This window comes from Pongo pygmaeus, chromosome 11 (genome assembly GCF_028885625.2).
Source record: "Pongo pygmaeus isolate AG05252 chromosome 11, NHGRI_mPonPyg2-v2.0_pri, whole genome shotgun sequence".
NCBI lineage: Eukaryota > Metazoa > Chordata > Mammalia > Primates > Hominidae > Pongo > Pongo pygmaeus.
In genome coordinates, this window is record NC_072384.2 from 106,503,626 (window position 1) to 106,523,948 (window position 20,323).

General features: G+C 42.6%; 1 protein-coding gene across 9 annotated transcripts in view; it reads right to left on the bottom strand.

Moving 5' to 3' along the window:
* Window positions 1-3,102: 3,102 nt before the first annotated feature.
* The window catches only part of CMKLR2 (chemerin chemokine-like receptor 2), a 42,767-nt gene continuing 25,546 nt past the window's right edge, over window positions 3,103-20,323 (bottom strand). For 3 of the 9 annotated variants that reach the window (XM_063647814.1, XM_063647813.1, XM_063647815.1), the window contains 2 exons: window positions 7,344-7,524; window positions 3,103-5,059 (listed from right to left, as the gene is read on the bottom strand). In XM_063647814.1, the coding sequence (XP_063503884.1) occupies window positions 3,964-5,031 (1,068 nt within the window). In that variant the 5' untranslated portion in view covers window positions 5,032-5,059; window positions 7,344-7,524 and the 3' untranslated portion in view covers window positions 3,103-3,963. Of the gene's footprint in view, window positions 5,060-5,751; window positions 5,850-6,920; window positions 7,525-20,323 lie in introns of those variants that run through there. The other 6 variants (XM_063647816.1, XM_054478853.2, XM_063647812.1 and 3 more) reach the window with 3 other exon arrangements.

A 20,323-nucleotide genomic window follows, 5' to 3' on the forward strand; every position in this document is an offset into this window, starting at 1 on the left:
CTTTCACCTTCCACCATGATTGTGAGGCCTCCCCAGTCAAGTGGAACTGTAAGTCCATTAAACCTCTTTCTTTTGTAAAACGCCCAGTCATGGGTATGTGTTTATCACCAGCCTGAAAACAGACTGCTACAAGTCAGATACCCTAAATCATCTCTCTCAAGTTCAAAGTTCCACAAATCTCTAGGGCAGGGGCAAAATGCCACCAGTCTCTTTGCTAAAACATAACAAGAATGACCTTTGCTCAAGTTTCCAACAAGTTCGTCATCTCCATCTGAGACCACCTCAGCCTGGACCTTATTGTTCATATCACTATCAGCATTTTTGTCAAAGCCATTCAGCAAGTCTCTAAGAAGTTCCAAACTTTCCCACATTCTCCTGTCTTCTTCTGAGCCCTCCAAATTGTTTCAACCTCTGCCTGTTACCCAGTTCCAATGTCACTTCCACATTTTCAGGTACCTTTTCAGCAGTGACCCACTCTACTGGTGCCAATTTACTGTATTTGTCTGTTTTCGCGCTGCTGATAAAGACCTACCTGAGACTGGGCAATTTACAAAAGAAAGAGGTTGAATTGGACTCACAGTTCCACATAGCTGCGGAGGCCTCACAATCATGGTGGAAGTTAAGGAGGAGCAAGCCACATCTTCTGGGGATGGTGGCAGGCAAAAAGACTGCTCCCTTCATAATTTTCAAAAGAAAATTGAGAAATTATAGAAATTGAAATATGTTTTTAAACTTGTAGTGAGTAGCAGAGTCAGATAAGACAAAGACTCTAGCAGAGACTGGGATAAGAGGCTGATCTTCAGAAGAGACTGGGATAAGGGGTGGATCTTTGGGAAACCCCAAAGACAAACATACAGATTTCCAGTGTTTCTTCACCTCCACAGTTGGATGGAATCTCTTTCCTCTGAACAATCTGCACTTCTCCTTGGCTCTCTTATGGCACTTATTATTTTGTACCTTATTTTAGGATTTTTAATGCAGGTTTAATCTCACTTTCTAAACCCATTCCATGCTGTGCAGATCTATGCAAACCAACCATCAAAGTCTGAGGAAGCTGAGAGGCTAAAGAGGCTGACATATCCAGTTTCTCAGAAAGAAACATTTGATAGAGACTTATGAACAGAAGACATATCTGTGTCTTGGACGGTGGTGAGACAAGATGGTGGATCCCCGCACCATTACCCCGAAGACCCAGGGCTTATATACCTTAGGGAAAAAGTGATTTGGAAGGGATGTGTAGTCTAAAATTCAACAGATTTGCACCATGAAGAGGTCACTGACCTAAAGGTATGCTTTATTGATCTTACACTGGGGTCTATATAAATATAGGAATAGAAGGTGGAAATATATCAATATGTCCATGATTTTTCTGAAATCATTCTGAAATTAGACTGGTCTGTTTGCCATCTGAATGTTTTTCATATATACCCTTAGTTTATACACGTTTACATACCCATTTCCTCTTTTTTAAATTTCAACTTTTATTTTAGTTAGGGGGGCACATGTGCAGATTCATTACATGGGAATATTGTGTGATGCTGAGGTTTAAAGTATGAATCCTGTCACCCTGGTAGTGAGCACAGTACCCCAACAGGTGGTTGTTTTTTTTTGAGACTGACTCTCGCTCTGTTGCCCAGGCTGGAGTGCAGCGGCTCGATCTCAGCTCACTGCAACGTCTACCTCCTGGGTTCAAGTGATTCTTCTGCCTCAGCCTCCTGAGTAGCTGGGATTACAGGCACGTGCCACCACGCCCAGCTAATTTTTTTATTTTTAGTAGAGACGGGGTTTCACCATGTTGGTCAGGCTGGTCTCGAATTCCTGACCTTGTGATCCACCCCTCCTCGGCCTCCCAAAGTGCTGGAATTACAAGTATGAGCCACTGAACCTGGCCGCCCAGGCTTTTTTTTTTTTTTTTTTTTTTTGAGACAGAGTCTTACTCTGTTGCCCAGGCTAGAGTGCAGTGGTGCAATCTTGGTTCACTGCAACCTCCGCCTCCCAGGTTCAAGTGATTCTCTTGCCTCAGCCTCCTGAGTAGCTGGGACTACAGGTGCGTGCCACCACGCCCGGCTAATTTTTGTATTTTTAGTAGAGACGGGGTTTCACCTTGTTGACCAGGCTGGTCTTGAACTCCTGACTTCAGGTGACCCGCCTACCTTGGCCTCCCAAAGTGCGGGGATTACAGGCATTAGCCATCGAGCCCAGCCTCAGCTCCCACTTACAAGTGAGAACATGCAGTATTTGGTTTTCTGTCCTGCACTAATTTACTTAGGATAATGGCCTCCAGTTCCATCCATGTTGCTGCAAAGGACACGATTTCATTCTTTTTTGTGGCTGTGCAGTAGTCCATGATGTATATGTACCACACTTTTTTATTCAATCTACCATTGATAGGTACCCGATACCCAGAATTTTCTAAAAGCATTTCTGTTTATAATGATACCGTAGAGGATTAAAGATGGGTGGAATTTTTTTTGACATTCTTTCCGTTGAGAGGTGGGGATCTGTGTCTCTTCCCCTTGAACCTGAGCTGGTCTATGCCTGCTTTGACCAATACAATACAGTAGAAGTGATACTGTACCTGTGCCAGTCATAGCCTTTAAGAGGACTAGAAATTTCCACCTTGGCCTCTTGGAGCCCTGAGTTGCCACATTAGAAGTCTGGCTACCCTGAAGTGCCATGGTGGAATAGCTGTGTTGGGAGGGGAGAGGGAGGGAGGGAAGGGGATGTCTTAGGCAGCTTCCAGCTGTGATTTGCATCATCTCAGTCCAGCTGATGCTCCAGATATTGCAAAGCAGAGAGAGATGAACCTCCTTTCTGACTTCTTTGAATTCCTGACCCTCAGAATTGTGAGAACTATATCACAAGTATAAATTGTTTTAAGAACTAGGTTTAGGAGGATTTTATTAAGCATCATTAGTTAACTGGGTTTTTGGAGTGTGGCGATGGTATTTGTGGACACCATCCCAGGAACATGAGCTGTCATATCCCCTCCTCTTCCACTTCCCATTGCAACCAATAAAGGCTGTTCCTACTATAAAAAAACAAAGAGAGAGAGAGGGAGAAAGAAGAAAAAACCTCCCAAATCATTAACTAGAACAGATGTTTTAAGATAACCAACAATTACTTTAATTCATAAATGTATATACATAGATTACATGAAGAAATTAAGTACACATGTTGCATTTTAAAAATGTGTCTAGTAGGTTATTTGTACAAAATTAAAATGAATTTAAGAACACATTTTAACATTTTAAAAATTAGTCATATATTTATTTATCTATTTTATTTATTTATTTTTGAGACAGAGTTTTACTCTTGTTGCCCAGGCTGGAGTGCAATGGTGTGATCTTGGCTCACCGCAACCTCTGCCTCCCAGGTTCAAGTGATTCTCCTACCTCAGCCTCCCGAGTAACTGGGATTACAGACATTCACCACCATGACCGGCTAATTTTGTATTTTTAGTAGAGACGGGGTTTCTCCATGTTGGTCAGGCTGGTCTCGAATTCCCGACCTCAGGTGATCCCCCCTTCTTGGCCTCCCAAAGTGCTGGGATTACAGGTGTGAGCCACTGTGCCTGGCCAATCATATATTTAATATTAAGACTTAAGGCTTTAGAAAAGTTATTATTTAAAAAATAACTGATATTGCTTCAAAAGTGATTAATTCACCATGGTATAATTAACAAGAATGATGCATTTCATTTAAGTTGCAGAAAAAAATTATGTGGATCCTTCCTAAGTATTTTCAGTTTTTTAAAAAAAATTTATTGCCACATCACAAGGAGTCAAGAGGATCCTTCCTAAGTTTCATATCCACACAAAAATGTGATGCCTATATAGTGACCAGAAACAATAACAATGAAAGTGGAGTCGGCTCTCTATCTTGGAAACAATTTTAATCTGAAAGCATCAGTCAGAGGACCCACATAAAAAGCCATATACTGATTTGTGGAAAAGTAATAACTTATTGAGCTGTTTCCAGGAGACACAGATTCTTGGTTTCTGAGTTCCTGAGCTGTTCACTCACTGTGCCAGAACAGCTGACTTCCCACAGCGTGTACTTGAGTATCTCAGCAACTGAGGACCGGAAGCGAGCTTGGAACTTCTTACTAATTAGGACATAAAGGATGGGGTTCAAGCAACTATTGAGGAATGCCAAACCAGTGGAGAGGGGGATTCCAGCCTGCATCACATGGTGGGAATAGCTGTTGTGGTGAATGGTGAGCTCCCAAATGCTAAACAGGTGATAAGGAGTCCAGCAAACCACAAAGGCCACAACCACAACCAGAATTGTCCAGAAATGCCTACTGGAAATCAGGATGCTTCGCTTCTTCACCTTGAAGATGAGACACAAGTAGCAAATACTCATTGTTAGCAAAGGGAAGAGATAGCCAACGATAAATTTCACCCAGGTCAGAACATGGTGCCTGATCAAAGTGAGGTCAGGATCATGCTTCTGAAAATTGTTATAGCAAAGAGTATGATTATTGAACTCCACAGTGTCCCGGAAGTATAGGGCAGGACTGCCAATTAGAGAAGCCAAAAGCCAGATGAATATAATGACAATCAGAGAGTTCTTGAGAGTTCGATGCCGATGAGATAAGACAGGATGGATCAAGTGGATATAGTGGTCGAGGCTGATCACTGTCAGGAAAAAAACACTGGCAAACATGTTCAACTGGGCAGTGAAGGAATTGGCTTTGCACAGCCAGATGCCAAAGGGCCAGTGGAAATTCATGGCCACATAGGAGATGTACAGGGGCAGGAAGAGAAGGAAAATGAAATCCGCAATGGCTAGATTGAGGAACCACAGAGTGGTGACTGTCTTCTTCCACTTGAACCCCGTGAACCAAATGACAATGGCATTTCCTGGAATTCCCAGAACAAAAGCCAAACAATATAACACCAGGGAGACCCAGTGAACAACTCCCAGCTGGACTTTCTCCTCCAAATCAGACTCCAGAGAGTAATAGTCTAGGTCATAGGAATAGTTTTCAAATTCTTCAAATAATGTTTCCTCCAAATCTTCCATGACCTTGCTAAATGGAGAATGAAGAAATCTGTAGAAGCAAATTTAAAAAGAAAGAAAAAAATTTTTAAAGAAAAATAAAAGTGCAGTGAATGATAAGGAACATGAAGATAAAAATATTTCAGGTTATGCACCAGACATAGTATTTTTTTTTTCTTTTCTTTGAGACAGGGTTTCACTCTGTTGCCCAAGCTGGAGTGCAATGGCATGATTTTGGCTCACTGCAGCCTTGACCTCCTAGGCTCAAGTGCCTCCTACCTCAGCCTCCCCAATAACTAGGACCACAGGTGCTCATGACCATGCCCAGCCAATTTTTAAATTTTTTGTAGAGATGAGGTCTCACTATGTTGCCCAGGCTGGTCTCGAACTCCTGGGCTCAAGTGATCCTCCTACCTCAGCCTCCCAAAGTGCTGGGATTATAGGCATGAGCAACTATGCCCAGCAAATATAGTATATTTTTTGATAGGACTTGTGGTTATACTCCATATGTTCAAGTCTTGGTGAGCCTCAGTTTCACTCTGATTATCATTCTCCCAGCATGAGAGTTCATTTCTGTAAAGTATTTAATACTTGCTAAATTAAAATGAATGACTCTACAGTTATAATACTTCCGTTCGTAATGCTTGTAGGGCTGACTAGAGAGAATTCAACAAGCATTTATTAGATTCCTACTATGCATTATTATTTTATGGCAGATGCAAAAGAAAACGGATTAATACTTACAGAGTGATAACTTCAAAATCTGTATTTCAGCCAGACACAATGGCTCACACCTGTAATCCCAGCACTTTGGGAGGCTGAGGCAGGGAGATCGCTTGAGACCAGCCTGGGAAATATAACAAAAACCTGTCTCTACAAAAAAAGTTTTTTAAAAATAGCCAGATCTGGTTGCTTATGCTGTAGTCCTAACTACTCAGGAGGCCGAGGCAAGAGGATTGCATGAGCCCAGGAGTTTGAGGCTGCAGCGAGCTATGATCAAGCCACTGCACTCCAGCCTGGGCAACAGAGCAGCACCCCACCTCAAAACAAAATTTTTCCTGAAAAATCTGGATTTGTTGTTGCCCTGGCTTCTTAAACTCTAGATAAAGAGTTCCTACTACTTCCTAGACCAATCCACCTGGATGTCACTGGAGATTTTGACCTGAGATTTTGCATCCAAGGATGTTTTGAGTCCATGTTTATGAAAGCAAACATAGTAATCAGAATTATATCAATATGGATGGCTTCTCATCCAAAAGGTGGCTTTTGGAGTAAATTTGATTATGACCACTTAATTTCTATATTAATTTCCTACAGAATGCAATTAAGCTTTATTTAAATTTTTACCTTATTGAAATAATTCTTTTCTATAATAATTTATGACAAAGATTAGATTTTTTTTTTGAGACAGGCTTCTATTTTTTTTTTTTGTTTGTTTGTTTGTTTGAGACAACCTCCCGTTACAGAGGCTGGAATGCATGGCACGATCTCGGCTCACTGTAGCCTCTGCTTCCTGGGCTCAAGCAGTTCTCCTGTTTGAGCCTCCTGAGTAGTTGGGATTACAGATTCCGGCTACCACTCCTGGCTAATTTTTGTATTTTTAGTAGAGACAGGGTTTCACCATGTTGACCAGGCTGGTTTCGAACTCCAGATCTCAAGTGATCCACCCATCTCAGCCTCCCAAAGTGCTGGGATTACAGGTGTAAGCCAGAGTGCCTGGCCAAAGATTGGATTTATTAATCAGTTTTACTTTATTTTTGCCCATACCAAATTTTGTCTCTTATAATTTCTACCAAAGTAAGTTTTATTTTGTGCCCACTCCCTGCCCTTTTTTTTTTTTTTTTTTTTTTTTTTGAGACGGAGTTTTGCTCTTGTTGACCAGGCTGGAGTGCAGTGGTGTGATCTTGGCTCACCTCAACCTCACCTCCCAGGTTCAAGCAATTCTCCCGCCTCAGCCTCCCGAGTAGCTGGAATTACAGGCGTGTGCCACCATGCCCAGCTAATTTTTGTGTTTTTAGTAGAGACACGGTTTCTCCATGTTGGTCAGGCTGGTCTCGAACTCCCGACTTCAGGTGATTCGCCCACCTCGGCCTCCCAAAGTGCTGGGATTACAGGCAAGAGCCACTGCACCCAGCTGTTTTGTTTTGTTATTTTTGAGACGGAGTCTTGCTTGTCACCAGGCTGGAGTGCAGTGGCACCATCTCGGCTCATTGCAACCTCCACCTCCCGGGTTCACGCGATTCTCCTGTCTCAGCCTCCAGGTATTTTTAGTAGAGACAGGGTTTCACCATGTTGGCCAGGATGGTCTCGATCTCTTGACCTCGTGATCCACCCACCTGGGCCTCCCAAAGTGCTGGGATTACAGGAATAAGCCACCGCGCCCGGCCCCTCTGTCTTTTTTCTTATCAAGGCCAGTTTTTCTGGGTTAAGAAGACTTGAATGTCAGTTCTTCAATCAGCACAAAAGTATACTGTGTGCAACTCTGTCTTCTTCCATTTTATTTTGTGCTATTTCTATCTGTAGTATTGAATGAAGATCAAGCAGAAAAAAGATTAATAGTTATATTCATTTCATGGAGCTACAATCATACATGAGGCAAGTATGTAAAATTTTAGATTATAGTAGGGTTAGAATGAAGAGGTCAAAACATCCTGTGTTGCTCACAGGCATCTCAGATTCAGTTTGAGTATTACTGAATTCATCATCCTACCTAAAACCTTCTGAGAAATCCATCAGGGCATAATTAAAAAACAAAAGCAATTTATTCCCTTCCTCCCAACCCTAGCCCAGCAACTTTTTTGTTCTTCAATATTCAATTCAAATGCCACCTTTCTTAGAAACATTTTCTGACTTACCTTCCTGCAGATAATTATAATTATTATTGTTATTATTAAAACAATTTATAATAAAATGGTAGTCAATGTTATTGAGAATTTACTAGATGCCAGACATGTATGATCTAATTTGATCCTCATAAGAATCTTCCATACACTTGTAATCCCAGTGCTTTGGGAGGCCAAGGCAGGAGGATTGCTTGAGCCTAAGAGTTTGAGACAAACCTGGGCAACAAAGTGAGAAACTGTCTCTTAAAAAAAAAAAAAAAAAGATCTTACATCGTAGGTAAGTACAGGTGACCCTTGAAAAACATGAGGGGTGCCTAGAGGTGCTGATCCCACACACAGTAAAAAAAAATTTACATAAAACTTTTCGTTGTTATTGAGACATAGTCTCTGGCTGTCACCCAGGTCAGAATGCAGTGGCACAATCATAGCTCACTGCAGCCTCAAACTCCTAGGTTCAAGTCATTCTCCCACCTCCACCTTCCAAGTAACTGGTACTACAGAAGTACATCACCATGCCTGGCTGATATTTTTATTTTTGTAGAGATGGGGTCTTGTCATGTTGCCCAGGCTGGTCTTGAACTCTTGGCCTTAAGTGATTCTCCTGCCTCAGCCTCCCAAAGTGCTGGAATTACAGGAGTGAGTCACTGTGCCCAGCCCATTATTATTATTATTATTATTATTATTTTGAGACAGAGTCTTGCCCTGTTGCCCAAGCTGGAGTGCAGTGGTGCAATCTCGTCTCACTGTAACCTCCGCCTCCCAGGTTCAAGTGATTCTCCTGCCTCAGCCTCCCTAATAGCTGGGATTACAGGTGTCTGCCACCACGCCTTGCTAATTTTTATATTTATAGTAGAGATGGGGTTTCACTTTGTTGGCCAGGCTGGTCTTGAACTCCTGATGTCAGGTGATCCGCCCACCTTGGCCTCCCAAAGTGTTGTATTGGGATTTTAGGCGTGAGCCACCATGCCCGGACTTATTATTATTATTGAGACCAACTCTCTCACTCTGTTGCCCAGGCTGGAGTGCAGTGGTGCGATCTCAGCTCACTGCAACCTCTGCCTCCTAGGTTCAAGTGATTCTCCTCCCTCAGCCTCCCAAGTACCTGGGACTACAGGTTTGTGCCACCACGCCTGGCTAATTTTTGTATTTTTGGTAGAGACAGAGTTTCACCATGTTGGCCAGGCTGGTCGTCTTGATCTCCTGACCTCAAGTAATCTGCCCATCTCAGCCTCCCAAAGTGCTGGGATTACAGGCGTGAGCCACCATGCCTGGCCCTATTATTTTTTTTAGAAACGAGTATCACTATGTTGCCCAGGCTGGATTCAAATTCCTGAGCTCAAGAGTTCCTCCCGACTCAGCCTCCTAAGTAGCTGAGACTACAGGAACATACCACCAAACTTGACTTGCATATAACTTTTGACTCCCCCAAAACTTAACTATTAATAGCCTTCTGTTGATCAAAAGCCTTACTAATGACATAAAGCATCAATTAACACATATTTTGTATGTTTTATGTATTATATACTGTATTCTTGCAATAAAGTAAGCCAGAGAAAAGAAAATGTTATTAGGAAATCATAAAGGGCTGAGAGCAGTGGCTCACGCCGCTTTGGGAGGCTCCCAGCACTTTGGGAGGCCGAGGTGGGTGAATCACCTAAGGTCAGGAATTCGAGACCAGCCTGACTGACATGGTGATACCCTGTCTCTACTAAAAATACAAAATTAGCCGGGTATGGTGGTGCATGCCTGTAATCCCAGCTGCTTGGGAGGCTAAGACAGGAGAATTGCTTGAACCTGGGAGGTGGAGGTTGTAGTGAGCCGAGATCATACCATTGCACTCCAGCCTGGGTAACAAGAGCAAAACTCCATCTCAAAAAAAAAAAAAAAAAGGAAATCATAAGGAAAAAAACATGTATTTACTAGTCATTAAGTGGAAGTGGACCATCATAAAGGGCTTCATCCTCATCATCTTTACAATAAGTAGGTTGTGGAGGAGGAAGAAGATGGGTGGGTCTTGCTGTCTCGGGGTGGTAGGGGCAGAGGGAGAAAAATCTATGCCTCAGTGAATCTGCACAGTTGAAACCCGTGTTATTCAAGGATCAACTGTACTATTATTGGTCTCATTTTTAAGAAACAACACTGAAGCTTATAGAAGCTTAGTAACTTACTCAAGATCACACAACCTGCAATTGCAGAGTCAGGATCTAAAGTCAGATCTGTTGGACCCATGGCCTGAGCTCTTAACCACTACAGCATTCCCCTCTTCTGTCATACTTGTCTTATCACACTTAACATGTTATGTTGTCATTAATTTATTTTTAATTTCTTCTCTATTAGACTGTGAACTCTTTGAGAATAAGGACTCTCATGGCTGTACCCCCAGTGCCTTGTACATCTTAATATATCACAGGTGATTAACAGATGCTTAAGAAATGATTGGCTCCCATTCCAAACCAAAGATAATTTTAAAACTTCAGGTGAGATTTTGTGAGTTCACCCCTAAGTCAGGGTCACTGCCAGACTCTCTCCAACCTTGACCCACCCACAGTTTTGTTTTTTTTTTTTTTTGGGTGGAGTCTGGAGTCTCACTTTGTCACCCAGGCTGGAGTGCAGTGGCGTGATCTCGGCTCATTGCAACCTTCATCCCCCGAGTTCAAGCGATTCTCCTGCCTCAGCCTCCAGAGTAGTTGGGATTACAACTGCCACTACGCTCGGCTAATTTTTTTTGTATTTTTAGTAGAGACAGGGTTTCACCTTCTTGGCCAGGCTGGTTTTGAACTCCTGACCTCGTGATCCACCCGCCTCAGCCTCCCAAAGTGCTAGGATTACAGGCGTGAGCCACCGCACCTGGCTGACCCACAGTTCTATCATCAGGATCTTGGCTTATTCCTCGACACCAAATCCCTTCCTTCGTGTGTCCTATTCCAGTGAGCAAGAATTGGCTCCTGTCATGCTGCCCCATTCTTTCAGGCCTGGGATCTCACTCTGCCCTCTCACTCACTCCTTCTGGTGGCTGACTCTCCCCAGTGTCAGATCCTTCCCAGCTTAGTCTAAAACTTTCTGTCTTTTCTGTGTACTAGGACATCCTTACCTTCCAGGCGCCTATGATCTGTTCTTTTAGGCTATTAGCAATTCAGAAGCCATATGGCCCATGGGGTGGTCTGAATCACCTTATAAAACCCTAAACAGAATCTCATTACCCAAACAAAGAAAAGCCCATGGAAGACCCCTAATAGCTTCTAACCACTATCCTCACCAAAAGTCAGGAGCCTCCCCTTCCAATGTCATTACTGACCCTGCTGGGACAGTGTGATCATCGCAGGGCCTGTTGAAGGCAACCATCTTCTTCCGCATTCTGTTGGGGCAGGGGATTGGAGGGTGGGATACTGGTATGTTTACGTGTGTGTGCGTATGCCTTGAGGATGAGTGATCTATCTGAATAGAACACCTTCAAACAGAAAGCCCTGCACCAGAGAGGTTCCTAATCTTCCAGGAAGCAGATGAACACATTAGATTTAAGGTGTAGTTCAGGCTTGGAGAAAAAGCTTCAAGAACAGCTGGTTGATGCTCACCTGAATCCTTTATGGGAAATAGGAGCTTAGGAATTCCCCTAAGACTTAGAGCAGATGTTTTTGTGTGATGATGATGGTGAGGGGTAGGGATAGAGTGGACAAAAGAGAGACGGCAGAACTTAGCAACTGTCCTACTGAGTCCTTGAGTGGACACAGTTAACTTTTGAAGACATACTCTTGTTTACCTATTATACCTTGTTTGGCCATTGCTTTACAGTTTTCAGGTACTTCCAGATCTAAGTAAGTTTCCAGACCTCATTTAAACCTTCCCAAATATCTAGAGACTAAATATATTCATTTCCTAGGGCTGCCGTAACAAAGCAACAGAAACTGCTTGGCCTAAGACAACAGAAATGTATTGTCTCACAGTCTGGAGACTAAGTCTGAAATCAAGGTTGTTTCCTTCTGAGGGCTGTCCTGGAACATCTTTTCCATGCCTCTTGCCTAGCTTCTTGTGGTTTGCTGGCAAACTTTGGCCTTCCTTGGCTTGTATGTGTGTAACGCTGATCTCTGCCTACATCTTCACATAGCATTCTCCCTGTGTGACTCTGTGTCTAAATTTCCCTTTTATATAAAGACACCAGTCATTTTGAATTAGGGCCCACCCTAATACCTCATTCTATTTTCTATTCTATTGCCTCTGTAAAGACCCAATTTCTCTCTCTCTCTCTTTTTTTTTTTTTTTTTTTTTTAAAGACAGGGTTTCGCTCTTGTTGCCTAGGCTGGAGTGTGGTGGCATGATCTCAGCTCACTGCAACTTCTGTCTCCCGGTTTCAAGCGATTCTTCTGCCTCAGCCTCCTGAGTAGCTGGGACTACAGATGTGCACCACCACATCCGGCTAATTTTTTTATTTTTAGTAAAGACGGGGTTTCACTATATTGGCCAGGCTGGTCTCAAACTCCTGACCTCGTGATCCAGCCGCCTCGGCCTCCCAAAGTGCTGGGATTACAGGTGTGAGCCACCGTGCCCAACGTAGACCCCATTTCAAATAAGGTCACAGTCTGAGGTAATGGGGGTTAGGACTTCAACATATCTTTTTTTGGTGGGGGAGGAGGGTTACCATCTAACCCATAAGACTAACTCAGGAGTGGCAACCACCATTTCTGAATCCTGATCACTCATTCATTCAGCCAATATTTGGTAAGTGCTCACATTGTTCAGGCACTATTCTAGCTGATTGAGATACTTCACTAAATAAGACAGACAACTATTTCTTCCCTCTTAGATTTTATATTTACCAGGCAGGGATAGATAGTAAAAAAGTAATATTATAAAATTACATAGTGTATTAAAAGATGGTAAGTGCTATAGAAAGATGAAAAAATTGAACAGGATAAACGGAATAGATGGCGGTTTTTAACTTTCTTTCTTTTCTTTTCTTTTCTTTTCTTTAAGACAGTCTTGCTTTGTTGCCTAGGCTGGAGTGCAGTGGCATGATCTTGACTCACTGCAACCTTCACATCCTGGGTTCCAGCGATTCTCCTGCCTCAGCCTCCAAGTAGCTGGGATTACAGACGTGAGCCACCACAGCCAGCTAATTTTCATATTTTTAGTATGGATGGGGTTTCACCATGTTGGCCACGCTGGTCTCAAACTCCTGACCTCAAGTGATCTGCCCACCTCAGCATCCCAAACGCTAGGATTACAGGCTTAAGCCACTGCACCCAGTCTGGTTTTAGCTTTCAGTAACGGTGGTCTGAGAAGGACTCGTTGGAAAAATAACTGCAAAGCCTTGATGGAGGTGAGGGAATTAGTCGTGGATATTTCCAGCAAGAGTGTTCCAGGCACTATTGCTATGGCAGAAGTGTGTCTAACATATTCTAGAAGCAATAAGGATGCCAGTATGTCTAGGATAGGATGAGAAAACCGAGCAAGAGGAAGAAAAGAAGGAAAAAATTCAACAAGAATGTGGGAGGTTACATCATATAGATGCTTGTCAGCCTTTGAATGATTTTCGCAAAGGGAAAAGGCAATCTGATTTTTATTATAGAAAGATCCCTCTTTCTGCTGTGTTGAGAATAGACTGTTAGGTATAATGGTGGGGCAAACAAGTAAGAAATGGGCAGACCAGATAGAAAATTATTGCAATAATCCTGGCCAGAGATGACGGTGGCTTGGATTAGGTGGTAGCAGTGAAGGTGATGGGAAATGATTAGATTCTAGGTATATTTTGAAGATAGAACCAATAGTTTTCTTAATGAAGTCAAATATAACCCCCAGACTTTGGAGCCTTCTGTACCAGAGTCCAAGGCCTTATACATCCCCTTTCCTCCTCTTCTCATGGGCTAGAATATAGATGCAGTGATGAGCCACCTTGCACCATGTAAATGAAGAAAACACGGTTTTTCACAAATAGAAGTTTGGGCCCCCAGGTTACCTCGTGGAACAGAGCTGTCCTACTTTTCTGGACCACCTCCTTTGGATTACTAAGTGAAAATACTCTCCTGGAATCCTTTTGGGCTATTTTTTTCTTACAAAACTGTGTGGGTCTGTGGAATGGGTTTTTTTTTTCTTTTTTTTTTTGATGGAGTCTCACACTGTTGCCCGGGCTGGAGTGCAGTGGCACGATCTTGGCTCACTGCAAGCTCTGCCTCCCAGGTTCATGCCATTCTCTTGCCTCAGCCTCCCAAGTAGCTGGGACTACAGGTGCCCACCACCATGCCCAGCTAGTTTTTTGTATTTTTAGTAGAGATGGGGTTTCACCGTGTTAGCCAGGATGGTCTCAATCTCCTGACCTCGTGATCCGCCTGCCTCGGCCTCTGAAAGTGCTGAGATTACAGGCGTGAGCCACCGTGCCCGGCCAGAATGGGCTTTTGTTAAAGCAGCTGAACATGTATCCTAACTAATATAACTTCTCTAGGCCCTACCTTTGAGCACTGTGGTGGAGCCCTGGCAGTGCTCACCTCCTGTGACAAGATGTTATAAGAAGTCTTTGAGGTAGGTGCTATTTCTCACAATGGTTATGTCTTCAGAAGCTCACAGGAGGAGGGAGAGGGGAGCTTCCCTTAGAGGGGACAGAAAGGGAAAGAAGCTGGCCTTATTACCCCAGTAATGGTTAGGGAGCTATTTAGGAAATCCCGTTTTCAGCCATGAAGACTTAACATGAAGGAGGTTTTGCAGTTGACTATGGTGGGTTAAAGAAGTACTGCTGGTAAGACTCTGCTGCCTTTTTTTTTTTTTAAGATAGGGGTTTTGCTCTGTCACCCAGGCTGGAGAGCAGTGGCAGAATCATAGCTCACTAGGCAGTAACCCAGTTACCCTGATTAGAGAATGAAGTAGGCCAGGCACAGGGGCCCACACCTGTAATCCCAGCACTTTTGGAGGCTGAGGCGAGGGGACTGCTTGAGCCCAGGAGTTCAAGACCAGTCTGGGCAACACAGTGAAGACCCTGCCTCTATGAAAATAAGAATACATTTTTTTCCAAAAAAGAGAATGAAGGCCAGGCCCGGTGGCTCATGCCTGTAATCTCAGCACTTTGGGAGGCCAAGATGGGCAGATCACTTGAGGTCAGGAGTTCGAGACCAGCCTGGCCAACATGGCAAAACCCCATCTCTACTAAAAACACAAAAATTAGCCAGGTGCAGTAAGGCGGAGGTTGCAGTGAGCTGAGATCACACCACTGCACCCCAGTCTGGCAACAGAATGAGACTCCATCTCAAAAAATAAAATAAAAAAAAGAATGAAGTAGAAGTGGGTCAGGTGTCTGCTAAGTTATACTTTGAACTAGAATAATGGTTGAGTGCAACTTTGGGGCAGAGCACAGCTTACAGGTAGGAATTGACAGACCCAATCTGTGGAGATTAGAGCGTGAAAATGAACTGTGTGATAATGCAATCTCAAAGTAATATCAGTGCTCTCAAAGGAAAAATTGTTTACAAAGAAAGCTTACTACCTTGAGCATTTCTGCCAACTTAAATTTAAGGGCCTATAGGGATGTTTCTTTAAATTATTAAAAAGTGGTATTACACTGTATAATCAATCATGTTGTGTTGTATTTCCCTGTTTATTTTTGGTGGGATAAGAGAGAAAGGACAAAAAGAGACACAAAAAGAAGATGGGGGAAATTTTTCCTCAACTTAGCCATGTGAAGATATACATATATACATGCACACACGTATATACATATGCATATATACAAATAGTTTTTGAGAGATGATGGGAGGATGTGAATGAAGGATCAGAGATGAATAGGAGGGATGTCTGGGCAATAGAAAGAAGCTGTGGTGGGCAGTAACCGGAAATGAAGACAGATAGTAGGTGGACATTAGGTCTCTTTTTTTTCTTTTTGAGACAGAGTCTCTTTCTGTCATTCAGGCTGGAGTGGAGTGGCACAATCTTGGCTCACTGCAACCTCCACCTCCCAGATTCAAGCAATTCTCACTCGAGAATCAAGTGTGAAAAATCAAGTGATTTTTGTGCCTCAGCCTCCCAAGTAGCTGGGATTACAGGTGGGTGCCACCACACCTGGCTAATTTTTGTATTTTTAGTAGAGACAAGGTTTTGCTATGTTGGACAGGCTGGCCTTGAACTCCTGACCTCAAGTGCTCCACCCCCTTTGACCTCCCAAAGTGCTGGGATTACAGGTGTGAGTCACCACACCTGGCAGCATTAGGTCTTTAAATCCAGGTTTAAAATAAAGAGGATCATTAAACAGGCAAGATCAAGTGGTCTTGGATGGCAGTGACTTTCCATTGAGATGTCCATGTAGTTTTCTCAGTTTGGAAGAGCACAATAACAATGCCAGGATAAAGCTTTTCGACTTGACAGAAAAGAGGAAATAGCCACTGTATTTGTCTTAAACCATGTGTGCTGCTGAAAGGCAAATAAATAATTCTGACTGAAATGAAGACTAATAAAGGTCTCTATGACCATAAAAAGTTTGTGTAGCCACTTAACCACCGAGCTGTACTGTGAACAGGGATATATGTAGGGCCACCCAAGTCTATTAAAAATGTGTGAAAAATGCTTGGTGTGAAGCAAAGTTCAGAGAACCTCTATGAAGTCTCTGGTTTATGTTCCCAAGAAAGTGAAGGGACATATTTACTGCAGGGATTCAGCTGCTTCGAGGACCCACGTTATCACATTCCTGGGTTACTTCTACCTAGATACTCAAATGGCAAATCGTGTGGTTGTGGAGCATAGAACTACCTATTGAATTAAACAATCTGGTGTCTGATCTATTCAGATGTAATAGATGGCAAAGCTGAAACTCTTTTCTGAATAAATAAATTTTACCGCAAGAGTTCTGGCAGAAAGTGTAATAATAAACAGTCTATAAAATCCAGATGATTTTGGGGAAGGACACCTGGTAGAAGTGTGTAACATTAAACTTTTAAATGTGGCTTTAGACAAGGCTTGGCTATAGAGGGAAACATTTTGTTCATCTACCTTGACAAAACACAAAGATTCCTTCTGGCAGAACATTTGGCGAATGAACAGAGGTTTAATTTTGTTCTGTATTGTTGAGTTAGATGGGTTTTCATGGATCACTGCAAAAATGTACACCTCACAGAATCCTAAGGCAGTTTAGGCTCTAAGCTGGTTTGGACAGAGAAAAGGACTTGATATTGCGAACTTTGTCTGCGTAGGTTGCCTGTGTAGAGTTCCCCACACACTCTGGTAAAAAGAACTCAAGCTCTGAATGTGTCTCCTGTTAACACCACAGGGGCCCTTGGGGGAACATGTATTTTGCTTCTGACCGGATAACAGGAAGGAATAAAAAAGGCAGGGAGCGGTGGCTCACGCCTGTAATCCCAGCACTTTGAGAGGCTGGGGCAGGCAGATCACTTGAGGTCAGGAGTTCAAGACCAGCCTGGCCAACATGGTGAAACCCCATCTTTACTAAAAATACAAAAATTAGCCGGGTGTGGTGGTGCGTGCTTGTAGGCCCAGCTACTCAGGAGGCTGAGGGAGGAGAATTGCTTGAACTCAGGAGGTAGAGGTTGCAGTGAGCCAAGATGGTGCCACTGCACTCCAGCCTGGGCAATAGAGTGAGACTTCATCTTAAAAAAAAAAAAAAAAAAAAAAAGAAAAGAAAAGAATAAATAGAAAGAATTGATGGACACAAGAGAGAAATTCTCCAGTAAAAACCACAGATCCATGACCTAGCAAACATATGGTCAGCAAGCTGTTTTACAAGGGCTGTCTTCTTAGGAAAGAAAGATTTTTTGAAACATGTATATGTGTGTGTTGCCCCAGGGAGGTGGTATTTGGGACATTGCTCAGTATTTTCCACTGTCAAACATAAACTATACTACACCCCAGAATGTACTCAAGATGTTTGGCATCAGTAGAGTATTTTGTTGCCATTCAGATGAACGATCTCTGCTTGGAAGACGTTGAGGCACAGCAACACTTTAAAAAGAGACCCTGTTTATTCACCCAAGGGAAGCAAAGGGAGGTTAGATGGAAATTGAAGGTTGGGTGGTGATATTGTCGCTGCTGCCAGTTGGGAGGTGGTAGAACAACCCTCACACCCCAACCCCTGGCGTAGTTTATCCTGTAATAGAGATGCAGCTTGCCTAGCTGTAGTTCCCATGTCACTTATTACTTAATGCCAGGCATTAAGACAAATGACAATATTCTTTGGTGTATTAGGAAGAATGAAAGTATTTTGATTTGGCTCGAGAAGGGACAACATAAATGGGAGTGTTCTGATGACAAAGGCCTTTGAACGTCATGCTTAAGGGTTTGGATTTTATTCCATTGCTCCCAAAGCATGTAAAAATGTTTGTAGCAAGGAGTGATGTGACAGAATATTTGTTTTTGTAAAGATCATCTGGTAGCAGTTTGCAAGATGGTTTGGAAAAGAATTTGAATGGAAGTAAGACAATCATTCAGGAGCCTGTTACCACAATGGAAGTCAAAGATGGAAGGTCCTTAGACAGTGAGAGAATTGAGATGAGGGAGATGTATTTGAAAGACATTGATTTGAGAAATGAATAGAATCTTTCAGGAAGCTTAGCTGAATTGTGTATAGTCTTCACAATAACGTTTTTCTTGAGTTGGCATTGAAAACCTTGAACAGAAAAGCGAGCTAATTTTAGGCATACAAATGTTTTATCAGTTTTAAAGGCAGCGAGATTGGGAGAGAGAAAGAGAAAGTTTTTCCTTTTCAAAAAATAATTGAATCAAATGGAAATTAATGATACCTATTTTCATGATGCTGGGATCGAATTCTTGTCATAAAAGGCATTTGCAGCCTGATCTGCATGTCAGCCCCCATGCTTCACTTTGACAGTTTGAAAAGAGAACACAGCACATGTACGGGAAGTCAACGCCTACTTATGTACCTGTTGTTTTAATGCTCCACCCAGAAATTAGTGTTCTAACTTGTACAATCTGTATGGCTCTGTTGATTGCTGGGGGTGAATGATTATCCTTAGGTTAGGAAGAAACTTTTAGGCTTAATTCCTTTGCAAGACTTTAAGATAATTAACACACATGTATAATGTAAATATCAGGCAATATGGTGGTCTATGGGTTGTAGAATTAGACTGCCTGCTCTCAAATCCCAGTCCTTCCTGTTTCTGGCTGTGGGATCATGGACAAATTACCTGCTACCAAGAAACCTGTTTCCTCACTTGTTAAAATGGGAATAGTAATAGCACGTAACTCCTGGGTTGCCATAATGATCACATGAGGAAATCCTTAAAAAGTGGTTAGCTCAGTGCCTGGCACACAAAGCATGCTCAATAATTGTAGGTATTGATCATTGCCTACAAGTTTTAGCTTAGGACTTTTAAAAGCAGTAGAGAATAAAGGGGAAAGCAGAGAGAGAGAGTGGGACTTCTTTGAGTTACTTCATGAGAAGGATGAGAAGATTTTAAGTAGAGATTCAAAAACGTGTTTTGTTTCGTGGACTTTATGTTAAAAAAAATACTGAATCTGCATGGAGTTCACACATTATTATATGCCTGCCTTCTGAAGGCATCTGAGTTGGGGATCCCTGTGTCTAGCCCCAAAATGCCATGTTTATCACCATATCTGGTTAAAAGTGGTGAGAAAATATCATACTGTATAGCACTATATTTCTCTTACTTCTCTTTCTTTACTTTTTTTTTTTTTTTTTTTTAGACAGGGTCTGGCTCTGTCACCTAGGCTGTAGTGTAGTGGTGTGATGTTGGCTCACTGCAGCCTTGACCTCCTAGGGCTCAAGCAATCCTCCTACCTCAGCCCCCCGCAGCAGCTGGGACCACAGAGGCATGTGCCACCACGCCCAGCTAATTTTTTTTTTTTTTTGATACGGAGTCTCGCGCTGTCGCCTAGGCTGGAGTGCAATGGCGCGATCTCAGTTCACTGCAACCTCCGCCTCCCGGGTTCACACTATTCTCCTGCCTCAGCCTCCTGAGTAGCTGGGATTACAGGTGCACACCACCACACCTGGCTAATTTTTTGTATTTTTTTTAGTAGAGATGGGGTTTCACTGTGTTGGCCAGGCTGGTCTTGAACTTCTGACTTCGTGATTTGCCCACCTCGGCCTCCCAATGTGCTGGGATTACAGGCATGAGCCACTGCGCCAGGCCTACTTTTTGTATTTTTTAATAGAGATGGGGTTTTACCATGTTGCCCAGGCTGGTCTCGAACTCCTGAGTTCAAGTGATCTGCCCACCTCAGCCTCCCAATGTGCTAGGATTGCAAGTATGAGCTACCGGGACTGGCGTTCTCTTTTTAAAAAAAAAAAATTATTTATTTTATTTATTTTTTAAAATTATTTATTTTATTATTTTATTTTATAAAATAAATTTTATTTGAATTTTGATTCAATTATATTTTATTATTTTTTAATTTTAATTTTTATTTTTCTATTTATTTGGTTGGACGTAGTGGCTCATGTCTGAAATCCTAGCATTTTGGGAGGCTGAGGTGGGAGGATTGCTTGAGGTCAGGGCTTCAAGACC